At 41.0% G+C, this 26,394-nt stretch overlaps 3 protein-coding genes across 3 annotated transcripts in view; all 3 read right to left on the bottom strand.

Annotated features, from left to right (window-relative positions):
- Window positions 1-26,394, bottom strand: part of LOC115683569 (putative disease resistance protein RGA1) — a 94,608-nt gene that overhangs the window by 36,781 nt on the left and 31,433 nt on the right. The gene's annotated exons all lie outside the window — the stretch shown is intronic.
- LOC115664079 (putative disease resistance protein RGA1) lies at window positions 2,882-5,944 on the bottom strand. Its single transcript, XM_056319174.1, has one exon. It carries the CDS (start codon window positions 5,894-5,896, stop codon window positions 2,882-2,884), a length of 3,015 nt encoding a protein of 1,004 aa, XP_056175149.1. The 5' UTR covers window positions 5,897-5,944.
- LOC130138810 (uncharacterized) lies at window positions 18,788-21,232 on the bottom strand. The gene is made up of 3 exons (XM_056313977.1): window positions 20,839-21,232; window positions 20,545-20,760; window positions 18,788-19,152 (listed from the first exon to the last, which is right to left on the bottom strand). Exons 1-3 carry the CDS (start codon window positions 21,133-21,135, stop codon window positions 19,114-19,116), a joined length of 552 nt encoding a protein of 183 aa, XP_056169952.1. The 5' UTR covers window positions 21,136-21,232; the 3' UTR covers window positions 18,788-19,113.

Here is a 26,394-nt window from a genome sequence, read left to right as displayed (position 1 = left end):
CGGCGAGAAAATGACCATGGACATTGGGGAAAACTCAGACACCATGCGAAGCGTTAGAAATTCCGTGGTGTCGTTATCATGGCAAAGTGCCAACGGGACTCCTACTGATGTTTGTCACAGGGCCGACGGTTTCCCTCTGTACATTCACCTGTATATGACTGCTGAAGTCGATATTTGACAACAGGGACGAGACTTTGGTCCTCGACCAGGTTGACGAGCTCATGAAAAAGACATAGTCGATACTTGGTATCAATCGGCCGATACACAATCTGTGCCTAACATGGGTGTTTTTCCAACAATACCTCAGCACGATACACAATCTGTGTCTCCTTGAACCCTTCACTACGTTATCTCGTCCAAGTCTCTGCATTCGCATTGCCCTGAGAATGAAAAGCAGCCGGATAGACTGAGGAAGCAAACGAAAAGCGTGGAGAAGAAAACGAAAGTCAATATCGGTCGGTATGGGTTTTTCCCCGTCCTCCTCTGAAGTTCGTCGTCCATCCTTTCTTATACATTCAACTTCTCTCAAGCATTCTCCCTGTTGCTTCCACTGTTCTGTGCCCACGCCCTGCTTACTCATTGCTTCACTCTATCTTCAGTCTATCTTCTATCTTCTCTCCATGTCTTGCGCTGAATGTTCTACTTGTCCTCGGCCTTCTTTCCTCAATTTCATGCGCCGATCAATGCTCCTATCCGCTGCTATTCCTCTGCTTCACTCAACGTTTGATTTCAGCCCATGCCCTGTTCTTCTTCATTTATTCTTTTTGTCTTGGTCCATTTTCTTGAAAGCAGGAATGACATCCTCTTACTGTTGGTTTTGTGGCTTTGAATGAATTCTGACAATCCATCTTCCAACTTGCTGAAGGTGAGTGTGTGCGTGTGTGGTTGGTGACCGACGTGAGCTGATGAGCTCTTCTCAGTCCCAGTTCTCCACCGCCTCAATCAACGTCCGCCCATGCCATCTCTCTTTTAATTTTTTTTACTTAATTTTTTTTATTTTTTTGTTCTTTTTATTATGTATATACTTTTTATCTTTTTTATGTCATTTTTTTAAACAAACTCTAAGGGAATAAATATCAATTAGAAAGTTGTACTAAATGCATGAGTAATTCAAGAACTCGACATCTAATGAAATATATTTTTTTGCGGAAAACAAGCTCCAATTTTCGAAAATGATTTTTGGGCAAAAATTTAGGTATCAATAGTAAGGCTTAAAAGAGTTGATGCGAAGCATAAGCACTACCTTGCAAGAGGGTTATATGCGCCCTCCTAGCAATCCATTAAACTCTCTTGAGGTTCACTTTGAGAGGGCCGTGGCTATCTTATTACCCACTTTAAAGTTCTACACGAGGTAGTTTCATTACCGTGTTGTCATTGGTCGCGACTCTTCACCTCAGCTCTCAAATGGAGATTTCATTAGAGGCCAGAAAAAATTTTCACCGAGAACTATTGAATAAAGGCACGACGTACATTCATAAACAAACAAGAACTGTGATCACTATATATTGTACAAAAACAACTCCAAGAAACGAGCAGAAACTATAAAAGATGAAATTTATGGTGAGGAATATAACCAAAAAAAGTGACAAGTAACGTGATAAGAGTTCCTTTTTTCTCCAAGGCGCGGCATCCTTAATTGTACAAATATGTAGCACCGCCGCAGGGGATGTCATCGAGCAAAAGTCCTCTACTTCGCACGACACTCTCCAGCCTCTTGAGCCATGTTAAAGTAATTAAATATTATTCCACGTCTTTAACTAACAACTTAAGCTTTTAGAACAGTTGATAATGGGCATCAAATTTCATATAGTATCAAAGCTGAATGTGCTGAGTTCAAATCTTTCCAGGCCCCATTTGTCTCCCTAATTAAATATGTCAACGCTTAGTACTAGGCAAAAAAAAAATCAGACTAAACGTGAAGGGGAGTGTTAAAGTAATTAAATATTAATCCACACCTTCATCTAACAGCTTCGGTTTGTAGTGGGGGGCCCACAAAACTCTTCTTATCCATATGTGCGCCTGCCATTTTCATGGGGGCAGAAGTTAAACATTGCACCATACAGACGGGTATAAAACATAAACTTTTTTTATTGGTACTATTGAAATTAAGCCTGAAAATAAAATTATGACAAGCCTAACATTAATCGCATTACAAACCAGCAAAACTTGCATATAAAAACATACCTATCTTGTTTGTATTCTTTTATAAAAATAACGAGTATGACAATTAATTTTATTTTTACCTCGTGCTATCTAATGTCATGCTCAAACAATATTATATGTGTTTATCTGAACACCAGAAGATGTAATTACAAGTGTGAAGTCAGCAATTACATGTTATAATTGACATGCTGCATATTTATTTGACTCACAAAAATTTTAAAATAAGTAAAAAATGAATCATATTTACCTAAATACAATACGAATTGTGTTTTATACATGTATAATTCGTTTTACTCCATACTAACGAGTATTTTGTTAGTTCAGAAAACGTGCGCAAGACAATATATTTTACAAAGCCAAGTCGGAAAAGGTGCAAAACTACCAAAAGTGAAATTTATGAGGAGGAATATACGGTTGCATTAAAATATATTCTCCTGCAAATAAAAGTTCCAAAACCAAAACAAGAAAGACAGAAGCAACTAGCGTCATAGGAGTTTCTTTTCTTCCAAGGCGTAAGATCCTTATTTTAGTTCTCTTCTTCTCTGTGAGCACGCGCAATTCAAAACAAAAATCCGCTACTTTCACATGACCCCAAATGCTTCCGCCTGGTGGTGACGGTCTTTAATATTTTAATTTCGCACAAAACTACTTGAAATTGAGATAATGGTGTCTAGACTTACCATTAGCTGGGCATTTCCGATGACTCTAACTTTATCCTCTAGGTTGGTAAGGTGGACAATCCCGTCCGGAAAACTGTTGCAGCCAAAAAATGTAAGTTTTTCGAGCGAAGAGAATGGGCGCCTAGACTTATCGCTAGCCTGGGATTTCCGATGACTCTAACTTTATCCTGTCGGTCGGCGAGGTGGACAATCCCTTCACAACAACGCAACCTCCTGCAGCCAATAATTTCAAGCACTTTGAGCGAGGAGAAATTACCAATCCATTCGGGCAAATTCGTCAGATTCTCACAGCGTTCAATCTGGAGAAATTGCAAAGTGGGGACATATTGAATCCCCTCCGGTAATGTCACCAGTTTCGGAAGTTGTTTGATTCTAAGAATGCGGAGTTTAACAAGAGATCGCCATTGGGTGCCATGCTCGTCATCGTGGCTCGACAAATCAAGTTCTTCACAAGCACCAATGACGAGGTGCTCGAGTGAGGACATATATTGCATTCCACAAGAGAGACTCCTTAGTTTGGCGCAATCATCAAGGCTCATGGACTTGAGGTTGTTAAGCACCGGAAGTAAAGTCTCGAGCATCGAGTGCTCCAAATCACCACCAGCAAAATGTAGACCCTTCAATTTAGAGAGAGGGATGAACGTGGATTCCACTGGTGCTTTTGATGGAAAATCTAGAACGGCCATCTTTTGTTCCAACAACTCCGCGCTAGCTATGTTCAAGTATTCTATCAAGGGGAACAGTGGCACTGAATTCAGGTGTGGACAACCCAATATTGCTGCGGACGAAAGTTTTGGGAAGGATGATTGTTGATCATACTGTGCACGATCCTGATCTGCTGCCACCATTTGCCGTCTTCCCCACCATCCTTTTAGGTTGCGACAATTGAGGAGCGATAGTCTCTTCAGAGATGGGAAGAAGGGCCGCCCAATATTAGAATGCTCTGGGTAACTAATTTCTTGAAGGAACTCCAATGCATCCAAGCCCATGAGATTCAACGTCCTTAGGAAAGGGAGTTCACTTAGGAATGGTAGGTGGCTTAGTGAGTCACATCCATTAACTGAGAGGTGTCTCAGGTTGACCAATTTCCTCAAATCTCTCGGAAGTGTTTTAAGATTCTTGCAACCGAAGAGTTTAAGGGTTTGTAAGTTCAACAAATCTGTGATTGAATCTGGCATACTCTCCATGGATAGGTTTTCAGAAATTTCAAGAAATCTTAAGTGCTTGGACCGACTTCCCAAGGAAGTAGGGATACCAAAATGCGCATAGCCCAAGCCCAACACTCGACAATGCCTAAACTTGGACAGAATCCCATTCTGTACAAATGCTCTGCTCTCTTTCAAAGAGAGAAATGTTCGTAGATTGTTCGGTTCAAGAATAGAGGTCACTTCTTGTGGTGAGGATGATTGTGAAGCAAACGATGCGTGTCGAATTCCTCCATTGATGCTGCCTTCATTAAGATTAACCATCTTGCACTCATCTCCTGCGACTTTCAAGGCAAGATCATGCATGAGATCGTGCATCTTGAACATTTTCACCTCACCAGTGTAATCATCGACCATTTCAAATTCGAGGAAGGACCTACTTAGTAGGTCCGAGACATAACTATCCCCAGTCTCTTCTAGGTCCTCGTTCCCCTCCAATGACTCAATGAAGCCTTGTGCCATCCAGAGTTGTATCATTGTCTGTTTATCAAAGACATAATCTTTTGGAAACAATGCAAAATATGCAAAGCAATGTTTTAAATGTGATGGAAGATGATCGTAGCTGAGCTTAAGGATTTCCATAATTCCACGGTCCAGCTTATCTATTTTTGAAAGTTCACGCTCCTTGAAATTGAGCCACTCTTTTTCATTTTTGGCGTATAGAAGACTACCTATTGTTTTGATGGCAAGGGGAACGCCAGCGCATTTTTTAAGTATATCTCGACCTATCTCCTCCAATCTCAAGTCTAATGATTCTTCCCCATTTCCAAAAGCCATTTTCTTGAATAAGTCCCATGACTTATCTTCAGATAAGCCACGTAGATCATGGATAACTGAATTCGCATCCGTAGCCTGCACAACTGACCGATTGCGTGTGGTTATGAGTATCTTGCTCCCCCTTGAACCGCCCATTAGCAAAGGTTGGAGTTCCAGCCATCTCAGGCGATCGTCATTCCACAAGTCATCCAAAACAAGCAAGTACTTCTTCCCACCTAGTACCTTACCAAGGAGCCTTCGCAACTGTTCCTCATTCTTATTTTCAATGCCTTGCAGATTTGTCATCTCAAGATCCCCTTGACACCCATCTTTGGCTGATTTCAGTATTTCTTTGATGATCAAATCCACATCAAATATTTTAGGATCCCCATGACACACCCACATCTTAAGCTTGAAACATTCTTTCACCTTTTCATCATTGTATACCAGATCAGCAAGCGTGGTTTTTCCCAGTCCTCCTATACCGACGATGGAAACAACCGACACACTCTCTCTGGAGGAGGAATCAAGCAATTGTGCGATGATCTCCTCCTTATCCTCTTCTCTACCAATTATTTCTTCCTCTCGCGCAAAAGAGTGAGTTGTCCTCCTCACAATAGAAAGAGTTGCCTCACTCAGATGCCGCTCCAAATTGAACTCCCTATCATTTTTAATCCGAACCAGTTTCTTCCTAAGTTCCTGAATCTTATTAGCCACTTTGAGACGGTGTGCAAGCTGATTTGATTTAGAGAAGAAAATGCGTACTGCTTTCAACATCTTGTTGCCAGAAGTGACCTTCCACCTCAGATCTTCGGTTGCGACATCGTCGAGCAAATCCTGTAACTCGTACAGCATATCCTTGAGCCTCTTGAGCCGGAGCTTGAGCTCATTGTTGTGCCATTGCTGTCTCTCAGCATCCAAAAGCACAGCTTGGATGGTCTGGACAGTGCCTTCAAGGCTTTGGAGCTCGTCCTTGGCACAGCAGAGCAACTGGATATTCTGAGAAGCGAAGAAGCCTCCAGGTTTTGCCATTTCAGTGGTGAGGCTTTTTAGTATGTCAGTGGCAAGGCTGAAGAGCACTGCTTCCGCCATTTTCGATGGGAAAGGCAGGGGTTGAGGAGTGTTTGAGAGGAGGTTGCAGAGCTGATGCTTTTGTTGGGAGACAATGGTCTGGTGCTGCCTCATGATCAACTTCATGCACGAATATATAGCAAGGCCAATGGCATCTCCATGTCACTTCGTGAAAACTCGAATAGTCTTAAAACCAATGAGAAAATACATAATATCATGAAAAAATCAGAGTAATGGCCCACAGCGTTCCACACGCACGAAAGTCGAATCCTCAAATCTCGTTCGTTCTCATGTTTAAAAGAATAAATTAAATTTTGGCTAGTGGGAATGGAATTGATCAATAAGAAGAAAAGGGGAACATAGCCTTTGCGAGATTCGACATAAAATGCTGAAATTATGAAAGCCTTTGTGAGATATGCTTTTGGAATCATCGTAAAATGTGGAATGCAGCTAATGTAGTGGAAAACCTTTGGAAGGGTCCCAATGGACAAATTCCGAGCTTGACATGCACGAAATCGACTAGTCTAACATCCTGGCTTGACTATGCGGTAAAAGCAAAGTAGGTTGCCCTGTTTGTTTAGTTAAAAATTTTCAGTTTTTGGTTTTCATTTTCATTTGAACATGAAAATAGCATGCGAAAGTGGTCTCCAAAATTGTTTAGCCAGTTGTAGAGTTGACGAACAAAATGTCACAAAGGACGATCGATAAAATAATTTCTAGCACTATAAATGTATTTAATACATCAAACTATCTGATAAATAGATTTTCATCCATTGAAATTGGCTGTCGAATTTCCGAAAAAGTTTGCTAGAAAAAGGATGCGGCAAAAGCAAAGCAAATTGGCCAGTTTGATTAGAAATCATGACACTTTTGTGGTGACAATTTCATGGACACGTGTCGATCTAGCATATACTGGGCAGTGGGTTACTGTGATTTCAAGTAGGACTACGCATGATGAATCTATCTTCTTCTTTTTTATGATTAATATCACCAAAAATCTCAATTTAGTACGTCCATGCCACATTTGCTTCAAATTAGTTTTTGTATCACAAAAACTCCCGAACTAGAACACTTGTGCCATAACCTCACACTAATTTTTGTATTACAAAAAATCCTAAATTGATACAGTTGTGCCACATTTACTTCAAACTAGTGCACTCGTGTCACATTTGCCCTAAAATGTTCCTAGATTTATCACTGTTGACACCTAAATTTTTGCCCAATCATTTAGGGTTTTATCGCATAAAAAATTAGGATTTAATTTTTAACCCCTAAACAAAAAATATTTTCATTAAATTGCATGGCATATAGACATTAGGCACATTTGCATTAATAGGGCCTATTAGGACACAAAATATTTATAAAAAAAAAAAAAAGGAGATTTCCGGGCCAAGTCGGTCAGCCCGTTCCTTTTCTTTCCCTTTTTACTTTTCGCGCGGCCCATCTTGTTCCTCCTTTCGCGCTCGGGCCGGCCCTTTTCCCTTCGGCCTAGCCCACGGGCTGTTCACTTTCTCCCCCAAGCGTTCAACGCTTCTGAGCGTACGGGGGAGGAACAAAGGCAGAATGAAGCCAGAGAAGCAGACGGCAGGAGGGGCAGCGTGATCCGCGGGTCGGCGGATCGGCCTACCGCGGCAGGCTGGCGGTGGCATCCATGCGCGCCTGCTGGCTGGCCGGCCGGCCTTAAAGCGGAGAGAGTGAGAGAACATTGAGAGCTCGAGAGAGCTAAAGGGAGAGAAATCGGGGGAGCGGGCGAGAGAGAACCGGAGAGAAAGGGAGGATGAGGTGAAAAAGAGAGATCTTGAGGGTGAGAAAGGAAGAGAGAGCCTCACCCGCTCGCCGGAGGGCCGCCCGAGTCGCCGTCGGTGCCGACGAGCTTCCAGTCGCCGCGCTTCATCCCGGTCGGTCACGAACCAGGTGGGTCTCCATAGCTTTCCCCTGTTTTGGCTGCTCCCCTCCCCTGCCTCTCGGGTGCCGGGCACACCGAGTCCGTTCGGTGATTGCTCGGCCCCGTCGACAGAGGCTAACATTCGTTCGACACTCCATGAACCTTTTCTGAGCGTGGATCCATTTTTTTTGCCGCCTGAAGCTATTTAAGTTTTAAATGTCGGACCTGGTCGCGTTTTTTTTTTTAGCGTTCTATCGCAAGCCGAGACGATTTTTTGACGAGATACGGTTCCTTAGATCCTCACACTCCATGTTCAAGCCAAAATGTCCGACTGAAACTCCGAGTCCGTTTTTGCAAAACCGACGCCCCAAAGTTTTGTTATATGCTTGAATGGTTCTAATGTAGTTACTGACCCCAAGCTTTCCTTGTTTTTTTTCATGTGTTTGTATGGCATATTCCGTTGTTCCCCGATGTCGGCCATGGACGTGCACACGAGTCGGAGTCAACATTCATTTTCCGGTGAGGCCTTGGGGCGAAGTCCCACCGTGACAGTGTTCTATGCCTGATTTTGTGTATGTATGCTTGTGTGTTCAGGCTTAGCGTCTATTGTTGGGACCGAATGTTGGATTGATAGAAAGTGCGTTTGTCGCCGGTGGGGAGTTGTGACTGTTTCTCTAAGGGGCTGGTGTGGTCGCTGGAAAGTTGGCCGGCGGTGATGGCGTAAGGCCAGCGTCCGTCGTCGACGCTGGCGGCCCGAGCCGACGGACGGCGGTGGGCGTTCCCGGCGTAATCCCAGTGACGGCATGAAGACGTTCTCGATGAAGAAGCGAAGAAGAAAGCGTTCTGGGGAGAGACGTCCAGAAGTGCACGCAAAGAGGGGAAGAAGACCAGAAAAGAAAAATAGAAAAAGAAACAAAAAGAAACAAAAAGAAAAAAGAAGAAATAAAGAGAGGGAAAATGGGAAAATAAAAAAAATCGGAAAAGAAATAGGAAATGAGGGGTCCCGGCGGGTCAGAGAGCCGAGTCAGGTGTCGGGCGGATCAGGTCAGGGACCCGGTCCGGAATCTTTATTTTATTAAAAATATTAAAATTCAAAAATTCAAAAAAATATTAAAATATAAAAAAATATAAAAAAATCCAAAAAATTCGAAAATGTTCAAAAATTCCAAAAAAAAATATTAAAAAGTCTGAAAAGCATTAGAAAACATTAAAAAATTGATTAAAATTTAAAAATTTACGAAAATCAAAAAATTGGAAGTTGGGTTTTAGAATTAGCTTTTCTTGCCCTTTTGTGTGATTAGTGTCATGTTTAATTGCACATTGCTTGGTTCACACACTTTGAATTGTGTGTTTAATTTAATCTCGCGTGTGGTTGAATATGCACATTAGGTTCATGTATTGATTGTGGACTCCCTTAGCCTGGTTAGGGATCGAATTTTGAGACTCCCGATTAGTGTGAACACGTTAGGCAGTAATTGAACAAGGTTAGATACCGAAAGGGCACTAATTGGTCAATTAGTGTAATCAAGTCCCCGTACCCATTGAATCTCTGGTTCGTAGAAGTAAAGCATTTCTCCTGTGCTTTACTTGGGTGTCTAATCGACCCACCAAAAATCGATTAGTGGTGACTCCTAGATGAAATTGATTTGCATGTTAACAACTTAAACTTAAGTCGCGAATTGATATGGGCTTGGGAGAGCTCGAGCTAGGTTTAACTTAGTAATCTATTAGCCTAACCCCTTAGGCGGCGAGGCCGGTTCGGGGAGGTCGCGACAATCACAATTTGGAGTAAATGTGGCATGGGCATACCCGTTTGGAATAAATGTAGCACAGATGTAGCAATTTGATATTTTTTATGACATGAAAACTAATTTGGAGTAAATGTGGCATATGTGTACTAGTTGCAAAGTTTTTGTAACATAAAAATTAGTTTGGTGTAAATGTGGCACGGGTGTATTAATTTGGAGTTTTTGGTGTTATTAGCCTTTTTTTTCCATATATATAGTATCCGAACAGCATTAGTATCCTTGTACCTCCATAACAGTCAACACATTCTTGTTTTGTAGATAGACAATATATATTTTTGAAATTTTACGAGATACATCACTGCTATTAAATACATTTTACACAAATAGTTATCAAACTCCCGTTTATTGATTGTTTATCAAAGTCTGAGCACTGCTTGTGCATTGATCTGTCTTGGACACTTGATATGTCGAAAAATTGTCGGTCCTAAATGCGCAACATCATGATTTCATAATTTATGATTGAGCAATAATTTCATATGTATAATAAGAATTCACACTTTCATTTAAATTAAATTGGCAAAATTGGAGTAAGCATTACGATCACACGTGGTATTTATTATACTTTCATATAGGATATTAAAGAAAATTAAAATCTAATTGATGACAAAAATGTCACTAAACTGTAAAAATCATATACAAATCAATTGCATTTACGTGGAATTATGCTCTTATATATTAGAACTTACTTATTTGTTAAAATTAACTCAATAAAAATGGAGATAAGAAAAACAAAGTGATGAAAAATAAAGAAAGAAAAAGTCAAATTTTGATGCATCATATAATTATTTAAAAATATTTATGAAAGAATTAAAAAAAAAACGACTGGGAGTAGTTATACTAAAGCTCACATGCATAAATTCTACATTCTCCCGGCCCTCCCTTCTATATATTCCTTCCAAAACTACCTTGCATAAAATAGTAATGAGAAATTAACAATTAAAATTCTTTCAACAATTCAAGCATCCATTTGCTCCTCTCAAAAAATAGTGACACTTAAGCATTTCATTTACCGAAAAAGTAAGATTGCTGTAAGATAAAAAGTAAGGTTGCAGCTTGCAGGGTTCTAGCAAATTAGAAAAGAAAGAAAGTAAGATTACGAGATCGGTGGCTTTTGAGAATGACCGGAAAAGCCAGCAACAGAAAGAATCGAACTCAAATCCTCTGAACCAACAACTTTTTGGGTTTTAATCTAAGCAGACTTCCACAAACATCTGGTTCTCCGGTTGTACCCGCTCTCGGCAGTTGTCAGAGACAGAGAGAGAGAGAGATGGAAACGTTACATAAACATCTGGTTCTCCAGTTGTAGTCAATTTCAATATAGCCTACCTTCTTCTGGTTTGTGTTCTTAATAAGCGTTCCTACCCTAGGAGGTTGATTCTTTTTGAGGTGCGAACTGCTTTTAGAGATGGCAAAATCAAATCATGGCAAAGTGGGAATGGAATTGACCAATAAGAAGATAAAGGGGATAAAAGTTTTCATATTGCAAAGCATGTGCAAATGTTGGGTGCTGAGAAAGGCCCGTGGGTCCAGAGGAAAAGTGGAAAGTCCCAGAGGCCTATGGATCAGAAAAGGATGCGGCAAAAGCAAAGCACCTCGCCCTGTTTGGTTAGAGAAAATTTTTCATTACCTGAACATGAAATTGGTACATGAAAATGGGTTTGGTCGAATAATCAGCACGGTTTCCCAACATAAGCATTTTTCAAAATTGTTTAAGCAATTGTATAATTGACCAGCTGAACGTTACCAGATATACCCAATAAAGTCGATATAGTTAGGAGATTCCTGGTGTATACTCTTGGTACGAAGACTTACTTGATAAATAGACCCTCATCAACTATGATCAGATATTGAACTCCCAAAAAAGTTTGGGAGTCAAATATTTAAAATATTTGATTGCCTACGTTATTGATGTAAGCTCAATGAAAGGGCATCGAAAGTGCGCATTTTTAGGTTAGGTCATACACTTAGTAAATGGGATTTTCGGCTATGATGTACCGAATCAAATTTGCATATTAATGAGTCTTCATTACTTTTGAACGGAAGTGATTGGGGTTATGGCAATCTTTGCATGGATGTGTGGTTGAAGAAATTATTGGCCAATCACGAAGTACTCATACCCCCTGTTACGAAAGCCAAGCGATCGAATAATAAATTTGAAAGAACAAGAAAATAAATCGAATATCAAATTTACATGATTTGGTCGTAGTGACCTACGTCCACGAGGAGAGCAGCACGGAATTCCACTATAGATCAAACGATACAACGGAGATAACAACCACACTCAAATCATTCAAACAGTCTAAATGTTTTCCAAGCCCCAATTACACCTAATAATGCACGCAGTATTTAGCGCCACAATTCCTCACGAAATAATCTCTTAATCTTACGAAAAAATTGTATACAAATATTACCACAAGATTTAATCGCTACAAATACTTGAATTACTGGTGTAAGTCCACGAACAAAATCACGAACCCAATGTCAAGCACCCAGCACCAACGTGACGTCACTCGCACTTCCACGGCACTCACTTAAAACGGCTTATATATATAAAAGAACCTCAATTGACCGAATATTGGTTTCCAAATTTCACGTTTGAACTTTCCAAGTTCGCTGTTTTATTTCCTTCTTTCTCTGAAACTTTGCCGACTCAAGAACGGAATTTCCTTGATTTCCTTGTTTGTTTATTTCCTATAATTGACCCAATTAATAAACCCACTGAAATCCACTTTCCACGGTCAAAAGGTCCAACAAAGGACTTCCTTTTTCTGTCCTTTTATTGCACGATTCGGACTCCAACGTGAGAATAGCAAACTTGATGTGTCCGTATATTTCCTTTTACTCGATTTCGGACATCCACAAAATATCTAATTCAGAATATTTAATAATTAATCTCGAATAGAATTTTGACTATCGAGTTTAAACTCAAGATATATTTTAGCACCTCCTACGAGAGAAAATGAATTTTAAAGCTGAGAGCCACTTTATTTTGCAAGAACATAAATCGGCCAGGCTATTAAGTGGGGGAAATCATGCAATGCGTTGTTGGGACTTCACTCCAATCAACCCCCACAGCAGTGGCCTCGATGCACATGGCAATCACAAAGTTGATGAGACTAATAGAAAGAAAGAGAGAGAGAAGAAGATGGAGAAACTGTGGGCATCTGATTTTTTAGATTAGAGTAGAGCGTACCACTTTTTGACTAAAAACGACACTGATTTGAGAAAAGGAAATGGGAATAATCACTCCTGCCTTCGTTGTGATAACACATGTTGACATGTTATGCAGCTATTTTTTTTTCTTTGAGAAAAGAAAATAAGAATATCATGAAAAACTCTAAACTGGTATATATGTAATAAATTTACTCCAAACTAATATATTTGTGATAAATTTACCATATGTTAGTTTCTGTTAAATTTTACTGTCAAATTGCTGAGTTAAATGACACGTGGCAGTTGACATAACAAATCTACGTAGAAATCAAAATGGTTAATATCATGAAAAAATCCAAACTGGTACACTTATGACAAATTTATCCCAAATTGGTATATTCGTAATAAATTTATTCAAAATTAATTTTTAAGTCACCAAAAATCCCAAACTGGTATAAACGTGACACATTTACTCTCCGTTAATTTCCGTTAGTTAATGTGGCAAGTCTACTTGGAAATCCATAACACTTTTTTTGTGGAAATCCATAACATTGTTCTCTCTCTCTCTCAAAACACAAAAAACCCTAGATCGTTTTTCTTTTCATCAATTCTTCATCGTCGTCTTTGTCTAAGGTCGTGGAAATTGCGAACATCATTTGGCGAGAACTCTTTAGCGAGACTTTTCTCGATAAATCTAGGTTGATGAACGAAGCAATTCAGCCGAGTTGTGATGTGCAATAAAGTTTCTTTTTTAAATTTCTCTAACATTGCCTCTATATCATCAATACCTTAACTTTTTTCTTTCTAATTCACTACAAAATTTTATCAAGAAGAAAAAGGCCTTGGTATTAAAGTAAAATCAGTGCATTAATCATGGGCAACATCCTGAGGTAAAGAATCTCTGTTGTTCTTTACACACTCTAGTTTCCACAACCGGAAATCTCGATCTGTTGTTCTTTACACACTCTAGTTTCCACAACCGCAAGGATCTTAGTTGTTCTTTACCTCAGGATGTTGCCCATGATGAATGGTCGCACTGATTTTTCTTTAACAGCAAAGCCTTTTCTTTCTTGGTAAAATTTTGTAGTGAAGTAGAATGAAAAAAAGTTAAGGTATTGATGATATAGTTGTGAAGTTAGAGAAATCTGGAAAAGGAACTTGATTGCACATCACAACTCAGCCCGATTGCTTCGTTCATTGACCTAGATTTAATAAGAAAGTGTCATTAAAGAGTTCTCGCTAAATTGTGTTTTCAATTTCTATGACCTTAGACAAAGACGACGATGAAGGATTCGATGAAGAGGAAGATGATCTAGGGTTTTTTGTGTTCCGTGAGAGAGAGAGAGAGAGAGAGAGAGAGAGAGAGAGAGAGAGAGAGAGAGAGAGAGAGAGAGAGAGAGAGAGAGAATGGTGTTATGGATTTACACATGGACTTGCCATGTTAACTAACGAAAACTAACGGAGGACAAATGCATCACATATGTACTAGTTTGGGATTTTTGATAACCCAAAAGTTGGTTTGGGTATATTTGTCATAGATATACCACTTTTAGGTTTTTCGTGGTATTAACCATTTGGATTTCCACGTGAACTTACCAGTCAACTGTCATATGTTATCCAACTTAGCAATTTGACAGTATAATTTAATGGAAACTCACGAATGGTAAATTTATCACCGGTGTACCAGTTTTGGGTTTTTGGTAATCGAAAAACTAGTTTGGAGTAAATTTGTCATAGGTATACTAGTTTAAGGTTTTTCGTGATATTAACCCTTTTTTTAAAGAATGAGTACTTAACATGGCATAAGTAATTGATCTTTTCCTTTTAAATAAGGAGAAGCAAGCCTTCTTTGCCTCGTGCCTTTGGGGACGGAAGAACCAACAAGTAACCTAAGAAGAAATCTCCAGTAGTTTGGCTCGTTTCCTTTTAGAATATCAAATAGATCGTGTAGTATAACCTAATCACATTGCTTCCTATTATACATCTCAACTAGTTTTGTGTCTACCGACCAACAAAAAAACTGGTTTTGTATGTGAAATTTACAATTGCCAGGACAGTGACAACAGAAGTCTTGGTGTCATTTATATATTTGAGTCTTAGACTTTTATTTCGTTCATTTTTCAATTAAAACTTGCCTAAAAAAGCATGTGAGGGATTCCATTAGCTTTGTCAATTTCTAGTGGACAAAAATCATTGTTGGCATATTTAATTAATGTTTCTTGTTTTTTGCAGACATACAATGTTGATGTGGCACCAAGTGATTGCCAAGTCAGAAAAGATTCAAAATAACAGAGAGAGAGAGATATGTGACTCCGGGGAGAGGAGGGGAGGAGACATGGGAGAAAATATTGTGTACCCGTAGTGATTCCACCGTGGAATCGTCACAACTTTGAAATGGCGACACGTGTGCGAGGGACCCATCGTGTGTCAGGAAGGCTCCACGTTGGATGAGAGATGAAAATTTTTGAATAAAATCAAGCGCCTTCTCTATCTCCACTCTCTCTCTCTCTTTGGCGCTCCCCGTCCAGATCCCCGTGCTCCGTCTCCCTCAGGCCGCGCCGACGCCGACGCCGACGCCGACGAGCAACGCCCTAACCTCCGCCTCCGCCCTAGCCTCCGACGCCGACGACGCCTCCGTCGAGCCAGGTCCGCCGCTGCCCATGAGCGACGTCCGTCGCCTCCCACGAGCGAGGTCCGGTGACGATTCCACGGTGGAATCACTAGGGGTACACAATATTTTCTGCTCGGTCTCAATTTTTTTTGAATCCGTGATTTCGCTCTCAAATTTCGTTCGGTGTTCCTAGTTGCCATGTTGCTGCTTCGGCTTTCCTTGCTCCCCGCCGTCGCCGAGGAAGCACACCGCCCCGCTCCGACGAAGCAAAGCCCTCGTCCTCGACTCTCTCCCACCGGCGCTCGCTCGCTCGCTCCGTCTCTGCTCCGGCGCAGCTTTCCTTCGCTGGGGTGGCCGAGATCCGGGGATCCCATTTTGACTTAATTCAGGTAGGGATGATGAAACTTGCATTACTCTTTTTTTTTTTTCTTGAATCTACATCTCTGCCATGCCCAATCAAACACTGAGATATGTTTGAAGTCTTGATTTCTTTTACCCTTTTTATAATACTTTTAAGATGGAAAATTTTAATTTTGAGTTGATTGAATTTGAACTTGTTATGGCATCACTTGATGAGCCATGTTTGTATGTCGGGTGACCACAAGGATTTCTGCTCTTTAGGCATGTTCTGCCATTGATTATGCTGGTTGGCAGGGTTATGGCATGACCGAGTCAACTGCAGTTGGAACCCGAGGCTTGAATACTGAGAAGTGTCGAAAAATTTCTTCCATTGGACTTTTGGCTCCAAATATGCAAGCCAAGGTGTTGGGTTGCAAGACTGGATCCTTCTTGCCTCCAGGCAGTAGTGGCGAGCTTTTGTTACGAGGACTTTCAAATCCGAAAGGTAAAATTTTCTGTTTTTTTGTTTGAATTTCTCATTGGACTTTCAAGCAGGTAGTGAGAAATTTGTTTTGCTAGATTTGTTTTAACTTCTGGAGAAGAACCACGTGCATACTGATGTGCTTGAATTACTTTCCAACTGCAGTACTGTGTCTGTTTATTAACTGCATAAATTGGTTTCATAGGTTGCATATGACCTCCATGCTTAGAGTACTCTTCTAGTGTTTCTTTACTTCTTTCTGGCTTCTGGGGATTCCATAATTGTGCTATATTTGTTGGCTTTTCAGTTAAAGAACTATTTTCACCTGATTTTCCTGCTACATACCGGAGATATTGTTCATTTGAATCATGATTGATTTTTACATATACTCGATCGAGCGAAAGAAATTATAAAGTACAAGGGCTTTCAGGTTAGAGCCTTACGGTTAATGTTAATGGTTGTCACAGATTTGCTGAAATATTGCTTTTCCCAGTGGCTTTGAGAGATAGGTCAGTTCCCTGCATTATGCTGAAAAGTGAAAATGGTGCTAGAGTTAATGTCTTCACTTCTTCTCAATTATATCAAAATGGTGCTACCGTTTTCATCAAGTTAATTAGATGTCATCCTGCATGCACACATCCACAAACTAAACATTTCCATTTCCCAGAAGTTACGTCACTTAGAAAAAATAATAGCAGTTTGGAATTATTTTTGTCGTGTTAAACACACTCAACCAGGCTTTTTCGTCTTTCTTGATGATCAAATGAACTAAACTTTTCAACATACGCATCTTTGTGCTTATAGGTTGCTCCCGACATATTAGATCCCAATGTTGTTTCATTTTTAGTAAACTATTTTAATGCTTATTGATAATGGTTTCTTGTTGATAGATGTGATAGATGTTGGAGTACCATAATAGATCCCATGGAAACATTTTGAGTCAGGTACAAGTTGCCTCACTTTTGTTGATGTTGCATTATCGGGAAGGAGATGGTTATTTCGTCAGATTCAGCAGATGCGCTCTGGAAATAGACCAAGTCCTGTGGCTGGAAGAGCAGACAGAACAACTTCTGCTAGTATTTGGTTTGAACCACTAAATTATTCCATTGATCAGGGTAGGCAAATGGGATCTCATCATACTGCCCAAGAAATGAGAGTCTTATGCTAATCTATTCGAGGGGAAAGTACAGGAAAATCAGTCACCTTTGGTTCGAAGTAGGGATAGCTTTGATTTGGGAGCAGGTCACTTGAGAAGGCAAGCAGTCAACGACCATAAGCTTACATGTACCCCTCCAACTCCCAGTAGTTCTGGCCAGGCATTTCGGGACGAACGGGGATGAGCTCAACTATAGTTCCTAACCAGCATCATCAGTCCAGCAGTCGATCTAGCCTCGGTTCTGATGGGGCTGCATCTCCTTATGTAGGAAGAGAAGATAGCCATTTTCATAGAGCAAAAGAGGATTTGCAATCAATGGTCAAAAGCCATTTGAAACGCCTTTCGAGAGAAATTGGTTTAGGTATGCGAGTTATGTATATGTTCTTCTAGATTTTTAGTCCTATTATTATGCATTTTATGCTCTAGAATCCCATGCTTGTTCTCTTTATGACGCTTTCTTTCAAGTGCTTATTGCATTTGCTTTTTCCTAGATGGGCAAGGTGCATTGCATGTGGTGAACTTATCGATATAATCATCGATGCAGGTCATGGTGAGTTTAAGGAAATAGCGAGGTGTTCTGCTCATACTGTCTTGGCTGCTTGTGGCCTTGAGCAAGGAGGAGCGAGGTCTACACGATCCCTCCACCATCCGTTTGTTCCCACAGGGACAAAATGGTAACTGGACAGACAAGTCTGATGAAAGGAATTTGCTCAAACATGTTTCGATGTTTTCATCAGAGATGTAACCCAAAACATAATGTACACAAGACTACCACCACGTTGGCTAAGTTTAGGTCTTTACGAATTGACAAACATGGGTTGCCACTTTTTGCACGTCCATCCTTTTTTGGGGGATTTAGATGAGAAGTAGGGGGATTTTTGTCCATATTGATACTAGACTTATTGTTCCCATGAGGATCCATTTTTCTGTGATGACATTGATGACATTTATTTTTTGGTTAAAGGGGTCCTACTTTTGGAAAGAGGTGGATTAATCAATCTCAATAGTACTCTTTTTTCTTCCTAGGCGGTTCTCCTCTCTCTTGTCCATCTAATTCAATTGAATAGGAGTGGCTAAATCACTTTTTAGAGAGTAAATTCGGACATTTTCAACTAGTTAGAAGTTTAAATGTGGCATGGAATGTTCTCGTTCCTATGCATTGTGATTTGGTCTTATTTTGGTCACTGGAAACAGAGGAAGATGTCATCAAGCGAGACTAGCATTGACTGATGATATTTTTCCACTTGAATGAATATAACAACGCCTGAATGCGCTGCCAGATGCTGTGAAAATCCTACCCCCACTCCATTCCTAACACTTCCAAGTTCTAACTACAGAAAAATTTGGCTATTCTTACTCGATATTCCTTGCTTTTTTTACAGTGCTTTTATGAGTTTATGAATAATAAGTGGTACATAGACGTAAAGAAAAGTTCTTCAATATCGTTACCCAAGCGTTACCCAAGCGTCACACAGGAGCTATGCACATCGAAGCACGTCATTCTCATTTAAACTTAACAATGATAAACAACAAACAAGAACAATACATCATTTTTTCCTAAGGCCGAAACCAAAGTCGACAAGCAATGAATTACATTTTATCTTATAAAATTTATTCCCTTGCTTCCTATTTTAATACATCAGCAGACAACACATTCACCCTGGACCAACCACAAAGATTGCAGGGCCGAATTCTTGGTCACGTAAGCTCCAGACCACTCGCCATTCTGCACCTACTCATAAATTATCATGACAGTGGACCATAATAGCTCAGACACAATTCACATCTGTTTGCCGTCCCTCTCTTCACGACCCTTGTCCAACAAAGGCAATGCTTGACCGCGGCTGGCACCAACAAAAGGCACATATTAGAAACAAAAACACCACTCTCACATGACAAGTGATGAATCGTTTGACCAAAGTGTTGAGATTGTTTCACTAAGGCCTTTAACAGCAGAACAAATTCACCACAGAATTCAGCCTATTTCTAACAATAGTAAGAAATTGAAAGATTGATTCTTTGCTTGTCATTAACACAAAAGACGCAGCCGAGGAAAACAATCCCGCAGCAATACTCACCCCGTCCAACATGGCCATCAAAATGCTCGCTCCAACTGGGCAAATTCTAGCATTTTTCTTCTAGGCTTGTTCAAATTGGGGCAGCTCATCTAGATAGTCATGGCATTACATATATGAGCTATATGAAAACACCTTTTTTCGGAATCCAGCATCCAACAAACAAGAAAATTCGATACCTTCATTTAGGTTGGGCAAAGTCTGCATGGTATCCACCTTACCATCAGAATTAACCTTCATAGTAATAGCATGGCCCTGCAGTAAGTATTGCTGCGAGTGTTGGTCATCTCTCGAATATGCCTTTTACATAAACCATTCCCTTCTCACTGAGCTGAAGCTCCTTCCTCATCTGCTCTACTTGCTGATCATCCCCTTGAACAACAATCTCTGATAGCGTCCCGTCTTCTGCCACATCTTTACCTTAATTTGCTCCATCCTTGATGCCCTCTTCCAATAGATCCACTGCAAAATATCATATCAAGGGTTCAGCATATTCACACGTGATTTCCGTTCTTCAGAAATGAGGAACACTAGAACTCGGACTCTTCAAGGAAAGCTCAATGCAATGATCCAAAGCCAGTTGTTACCCGGAACAGTTATTGTAAGAACAAAGCCAACGCTAGCAAGGCTAATGAAGGAGCAGAATGTCAGCAATGCCGCTTGCCCTTGGCTCGGACTAATCATCCCTTCAAACCTTCAAACAAGAACACAAACACAAAGCAAATTAATTAGCAGCCCTTTTAGAATAGAGCATCATGCTTGGGTTTGTTTTCATTTGCAGTAATAATGGTGGCAAAAAATCATAAGGGGACTCCCTCTGCCCCCAACCCCCATTTTATACCGAACCCACCACCACCAAAGAGAAAAGAGAAATAAAAGACCAATGTTCGTGGATCAAAGCATGTATGGCGTAGTGAATTGGTCGATGCAGATAAAGGAAAATAAAAGAACGACTTTGGAGGAAGAGCGACGAAGAGAAAGAGTGGGCTTCGTGCGGCTTTATGGAGAAGAACAGAGGCGGGCGACCGATCAAGCGCCGGAACGTGCGCCGGAGCAGAGTACGAGTTTTGGCTCCAAACATATCTCAGTGTTTGATTGGGCATGGCAGAGATGTAGATTCAAGAAAAAAAAAAAGAGTAATGCAGGTTTCATCATCCCTACCTGAATTAAGTCAAAATGGGATCCCCGGATCTCGGCCACCCCAGCGAAGGAAAGCTGCGTCGGAGCAGAGACGGAACGAGCGAGCGAGCGCCGGTGGGAGAGAGTCGAGGATGAGGGCTTTGCTTCGTCGGAGCGGGGCGGTGTGCTTCCTAGGTGACGGCGGGGAGCAAGGAAAGCCGAAGCAGCAACATGGCAACGGAGCGTGCGCCGGAGCAACTAGGAACACCGAACGAAATTTGAGAGCGAAATCACGGATTCAAAAAAAATTGAGACCGAGCAGAAAATATTGTGTACCCCTAGTGATTCCACCGTGGAATCGTCACCGGACCTCGCTCGTGGGAGGCGACGGACGTCGCTCATGGGCAGCGGCGGACCTGGCTCGACGGAGGCGTCGTCGGCGTCGGAGGCTAGGGCGGAGGCGGAGGTTAGGGCGTTGGTCGTCGGCGGCCGCGTCGGCGTCGGCGTCGGCGTCGGCGTCGGCGCGGCCTGAGGGAGACGGAGCACAGGGATCTGGACGGGGAGCGCCAAAGAGAGAGAGAGAGTGGAGATAGAGAAGGCGCTTGATTTTATTGAAAAATTTTCATCTCTCATCCAACGTGGAGCCTTCTTGACACACGGTGGGTCCCTCGCACACGTGTCGCCATTTCAGAGTTGTGACGATTCCACGGTGGAATCACTAGGGGTACACAACATTTTCTCGAGACATGGGGGCACCGCTCCCGCCCCACTCATTCACTGGTAGTGGCTGGCAATCCTCAGCCAGTTGCAGATATCACTAGGACAACCAAGTCTAGTTAAAATTCGGGAAGCAGACCGAATCGGCCTAAATTGATCAGTTCAAGGGCCGGTTTTAAGGAGTTATTCAATTACAACAAACAACTTGCTAACAAATATTTTATAGTGAAATGGTGTGATTATTATTTTTTATCATAATAATTTTGTTTTTTACCCAAAACATAAAATGGACGGTTCTCGAGGAAAATCAGGAAGCGGACCGAATTGGCTTGAATCGATTAGTTCAAGGCCGGTTTTAGGGAGGTATTCAATTAGAACAAATAACACTATAACCACTTGATCAACAAATATTCTATAATGAAATGGTGTAACTTTTATTTTTTTATCATAACAATTTTGTTTTTTTACCCAAAACATAAAGTGGGCGGTTCTTGAGGAAAATCGGGAACTAGACCAAAACTGAGGGTCCCAAGTTGATTTTTCGGTTCTAGGCCGAAAAGATCGATCTACTTTGGAACTCATCACCCCTTGAAGTCGCCAACCTTCTCTCTCTCTCGTCCCGCTTTTTTCCTTAAAACTTTCAGTCCTTTTTTCATTTTAATTTTCAGCCCTTTCTTGATGTGATGCTAAATAGATTAGAAAAATCAATAAACAAGTATTCCAATTAGACATTCTGTTCAAGGGAAATAGGCGGTGATGCATTTCGGCGAAAGATTCAAGGAAATTACAACTTAAGAGTTTGGTGATGGCATGCGAGTTTACATTCCTAACTGTATCATTCTCTTTTCAGAAACCTGCATATTTGTCCATGCACAAATGGTTTTGCGACGAGGATTGAATTTGTCAATCATGTTAGCGGCCATAGTCCCTTCCGCATATCTTTTCCTGTTCTTTTTAATTCACTTTTTCTTCCTAGACGTTCATTTGTCTCCGTAGTTCTTTTCCATGAAATTTAGTTTATATTGAAATATCAATAACCCAAATAAATTATTCGAGCCCATGCCATAGGTCGAACTCCGGCCCGACCTCTCGCCCAATGATTTCCTCCGGAGATGGTGCCTCTGTTCATTGTCATGGATAAGTCTGGTGGAGATGGATCTACGAAGCAGCAGATGATCAACTGTTACGTTAAAACCCTATGTTGACACCTATTTTTTTAATTTGCCTAGAATTAATTATGCAAATATTTAGGGGTTAATGTCCTTAATTTCTAAAAAACAAAAATATTTTCTATTTAATTGCATGTTTGTAGACATTAGGTGCATTTTGCATTACTAGAATATATTTTCTTTTTTTTACAAAATAAAAATTTTAAATTAATTAAAAATTTTAAAAAAATCCCCTATCCCTCTTCTTTTCCCCTTGCCTGTGCGCAACCTATGCTATCCCTCTTCCTTGCGCGACCGACAGCCACGGCCATTCTCTTCCCCTCGCTCGTGCACAACCCAACCATTTCCTTCCTCTTTCCCCACTCAGCTTGGCCCCTCTCCCTCTCTTCTCTTCCCCTCCTCGTTGCCATGGACACCGAGATGCAGAGGAGTAGAGCACCCCTCCATGCACCTGCCTAAAACGGCCACAAAAGTCAATGACATAGAGTAGGCCGGTGCAAGCCATTCAATGAAGAGTTAATGTAGTAGGAGCAAGTGGTCGTCGACTATGAAAAGACCAGAGAAGAGGAGAGAAGTGGTCGGCCAAAGTGAGAGAAGGAAAACAGAGCAGAGAGAGAAAGAAGAAAAAAAAAAGAGATTGAGTGAGAAAAATCGAGACTTTCGCTTGCAATTGGAAGGACGAAGCCAGAGGAGCTTTCCTGTTGAGACCACGCCGTTGACAGCCCACCGAGCAGAAGTCCCTAAACAGTAAGTCTTCTTGGTCTCTGTTGTGTTCTCTTTTCCCCTGTTTTTCTGTGCAGGTTGGCCGAGACTCGTGCTAGCTATTTCGCGTGAATCTTGACCCATACCGATTCTACTCCTAGTCCAGACTCATCGTCGAAGGTGAGTCGTGGCCACCGAAGCTGGCTGGGGCTCTGAAATAGGTCAGAGTTCCCCCATTTTGTTCATGCATACCAACTATTTGTTAAAATGTCTCAGTGAGACCGGTTTGGTTTTGATCTTCGCCGATGAGTAGGTGGTCGGACGGTGAATCAACTAACTTGGGTTGGTTTCGTGGTGGTCACTAGGGGCTAAGAAAGATCATAGGTTGGCCTTGGTTAGCCGGCCAAGCTTCGACTGACGTTTTGGTTCAACGAGCCTCGATCGAAGCTCAGTCGGCGACCACCTTGGCCCCCCATCAGGTGATAGGCCATGCAAGGACCTCTTCAACTTGAGGTGATGAAGAGGATGAAGCCCTTGGCTGAAAGAAATAACCAGTATATCACTGGAATTTCATTCGGCCAGCGGATCCCCTATGCATGAAGTGCGATCAGCCCGGTCGAACTGGGTCCACAGTGTCGGTCGAACAGGTTCAACCCGGTTGGGCCAGTCTTTTTTTTTTTTCTATTTCTAATAGGCCGGGACCTAATCGGGCCCGATCCAATTTGAAAGCTAAGTCATTGGCCCAAATTAGCCTCGACCCAGTCTGGATCCGAAAATCCGGCCAGGTAAGTCAATTCAGGGTAGGTTCGCAGACCCGAGTCAGTTTTGATAGGACCCGAATTCAATGACCCAACCTAGATCCGAATATTTTAAATATTATAATATTATAATATTATTTTCAAAATAAAAAAGTAAGTTTTTTCATATATATTTTCAAAAATTAGGAAATAGTTTAGAAATTAGTATTTTTTTAATAATTTTCTAAATTATGTGAATTATTTGATTATGTCTAAATCAAATAAGCCTATAGGGCTATACATTAGGATTTTGGATGTTTTCTTATTAATACTGTATTATTATTGTGCATGTTATTTCTAATTAGTATATGATTGCATAAATTGTCATGTGTTGAATGTCATCACTCTAGTTAGGATTAGAACCCTAGGCTGCATATTTATCTTGACTACTTATCGGTAATTTAATGATTGCGCACACGTTTGATCAAACCGCCTGATAAATGTTTTTTTCTTAAATGAACAAGATGAAAGGTATCGAAAGGGCACTAGTCAATCAACTAGTGTAAACAAGTTCCCGAACTCATTTAATCTCTAGTTCGTAAAAGTAAAGCAATTCTTCCACTACCTCACTAGGGTATCTAATCGACTCACCATAAATTGATTAATGGCAACTCCTAGATAAAAATCACCTTCAGGTTAAAGAAACCTAAACCACAAGTCGCGAGTTGGTGGGCTTGGGAGAGCCCGAGTTAAGTCCCTAGGTTTAGACTTGGCAATCCATTAGCCTCTTAACCACCCTTGTCAGCCTGTCGAGGGTCGCCTGCAGGGAGGTTGCGACAGACTGGCGACTCCACCGGGGATCTCATATTATCATGCTCTCGATTAAGTGGACTTAGGCCAGAAATTTTATCCTGTTCAAAAAATATTTTTGTTTGGCAACGAGAATTCCAAGTATGACCTTAACATTAAGGTGTTAAATGTTTTTGCAGATTTGGAGTGATAAGGGGTGGAGTGATTGTTAACTCCTTGTTTTGCAGGTCCGGAGTTTGGGAATAAATGTTTATTTCTTGAACGTTTGAAGCGGTGATTGTTTACGAATTATTGTGCATGCTTTAATAATTTAGCACTACACTGTTGCACACACAACCATCCATCGGACCTGGGCTGCGATAGGGCATTTTAGAATGGTGTTGAGAAAGATACAATCTCAAATGCGAGATTGCATTTTAGAGGCTGCCTTTCTTTTTCCCGAAATTTCTTTCTAGGTGTCGTAAAGTGTCTGTCTTTAGTCTCTATCTGCGTGACTATAAGGTATTCCTTTCGACTGAGCCGAGGCTAAAAGGATCTAACACCAACGCGAGATTGCGACGGTCAGACATCATTTTAGCTTCACTTTGCTAAAGCCATCTAGACAAAAATCGAACTTCACGTTCCATGTGTATGTTTCTATGATTGCCATGGTTCTCGGTAAACTAAGTTTTCTATTCCCGCACTTAGCAATTTACTTATTTTCGTATGTTCCGATTGGTCCATGATTAGTCTAGGTTAGTTGTGGATTTAATACCATGATCATTTTGGAAGAAATAGTCATTAAAACTTTTTCAGAATATTTACTTCCAATTCATACCTTTATTTTTATAAGCACGTTATAAATCACTGTTTTCCTCTGCGATTTCCCGTCGTTTTCGAAGAAGAGAAAATTGGTAAATGAATGAAAAAAAAAAACGCGCCCCATGGACACTACCAACGCCTTGGCCTGGTGTTATGGGGAATGAATCGGTCCAGGAACGACCGAGGTTCAATCCCCGAAGACGACAACAAGGTTGTTGTTGTAAAAAAAAAAAAAAAAAATTTTTTGCATCTCTCATTTTTGCAAGAAGGGGAAAGTACTTGACTAAATGGAGTATGAAAATACAGTTTAGACTAAGTCATGGACTGATCCCTTATGAGGTCTTATACTTATTCATTGCCACTTCTTGATAGGTAGTTACAAATTATACTCGAAATAGGCAATCATGAATCGTTGACCGCCAGCTGTCCGTACGTGGCCTTAAGCAAAAGTGACTGATCAAACTGAGGTGCTAAATCGTCTTGCTAATATTGAGAATGACATAAAGCAAGTCTTCACTGTCCTTCAGCAACTCTTGAAGCAAATGGAGTCTCTTCAAACCAAGCCTAATAGAGAAGCTTAGCCAGTTGCAAGGTTCACAAGATCAAGGCCCCATTGATCTGTCCAGCCATGCCACTATTAAAATCTTGGAAGATCTCAAAATGCCCGAATGCAAAAAGTATGCCAACGCTTCTTGTCCAAAGATCCGTTTGTAGGCCTACCTGGTCCAAATGATGATTAAATCATACCGAGCGAGTTTGACTGGGCCCGCCTTACGGTGGTACATTGTGAAGAAGATTAGTCTTCTCAAGACTTGGGAAGAATTGGCGAACGCTTTCCACAAACTACAGGAGGATGACGTCGACATCACTCTGTCCCGTGATGATCTGATCCATACAGTGATGAAGGAGGGTGAGTCCTTTGAGGCATATGCCACGAGATGGAGGGGCTTGGCTGC

This window comes from Syzygium oleosum, unplaced genomic scaffold (genome assembly GCF_021117445.2).
Source record: "Syzygium oleosum isolate NSW1041296 unplaced genomic scaffold, Sole_v2.1 Sole_v2.01, whole genome shotgun sequence".
In the NCBI taxonomy this organism is placed as follows: Eukaryota; Viridiplantae; Streptophyta; class Magnoliopsida; order Myrtales; family Myrtaceae; genus Syzygium; species Syzygium oleosum.
The sequence above is the reverse complement of the archived record's forward strand: the minus strand, read 5'-3'. Positions and strand labels throughout refer to the sequence as shown.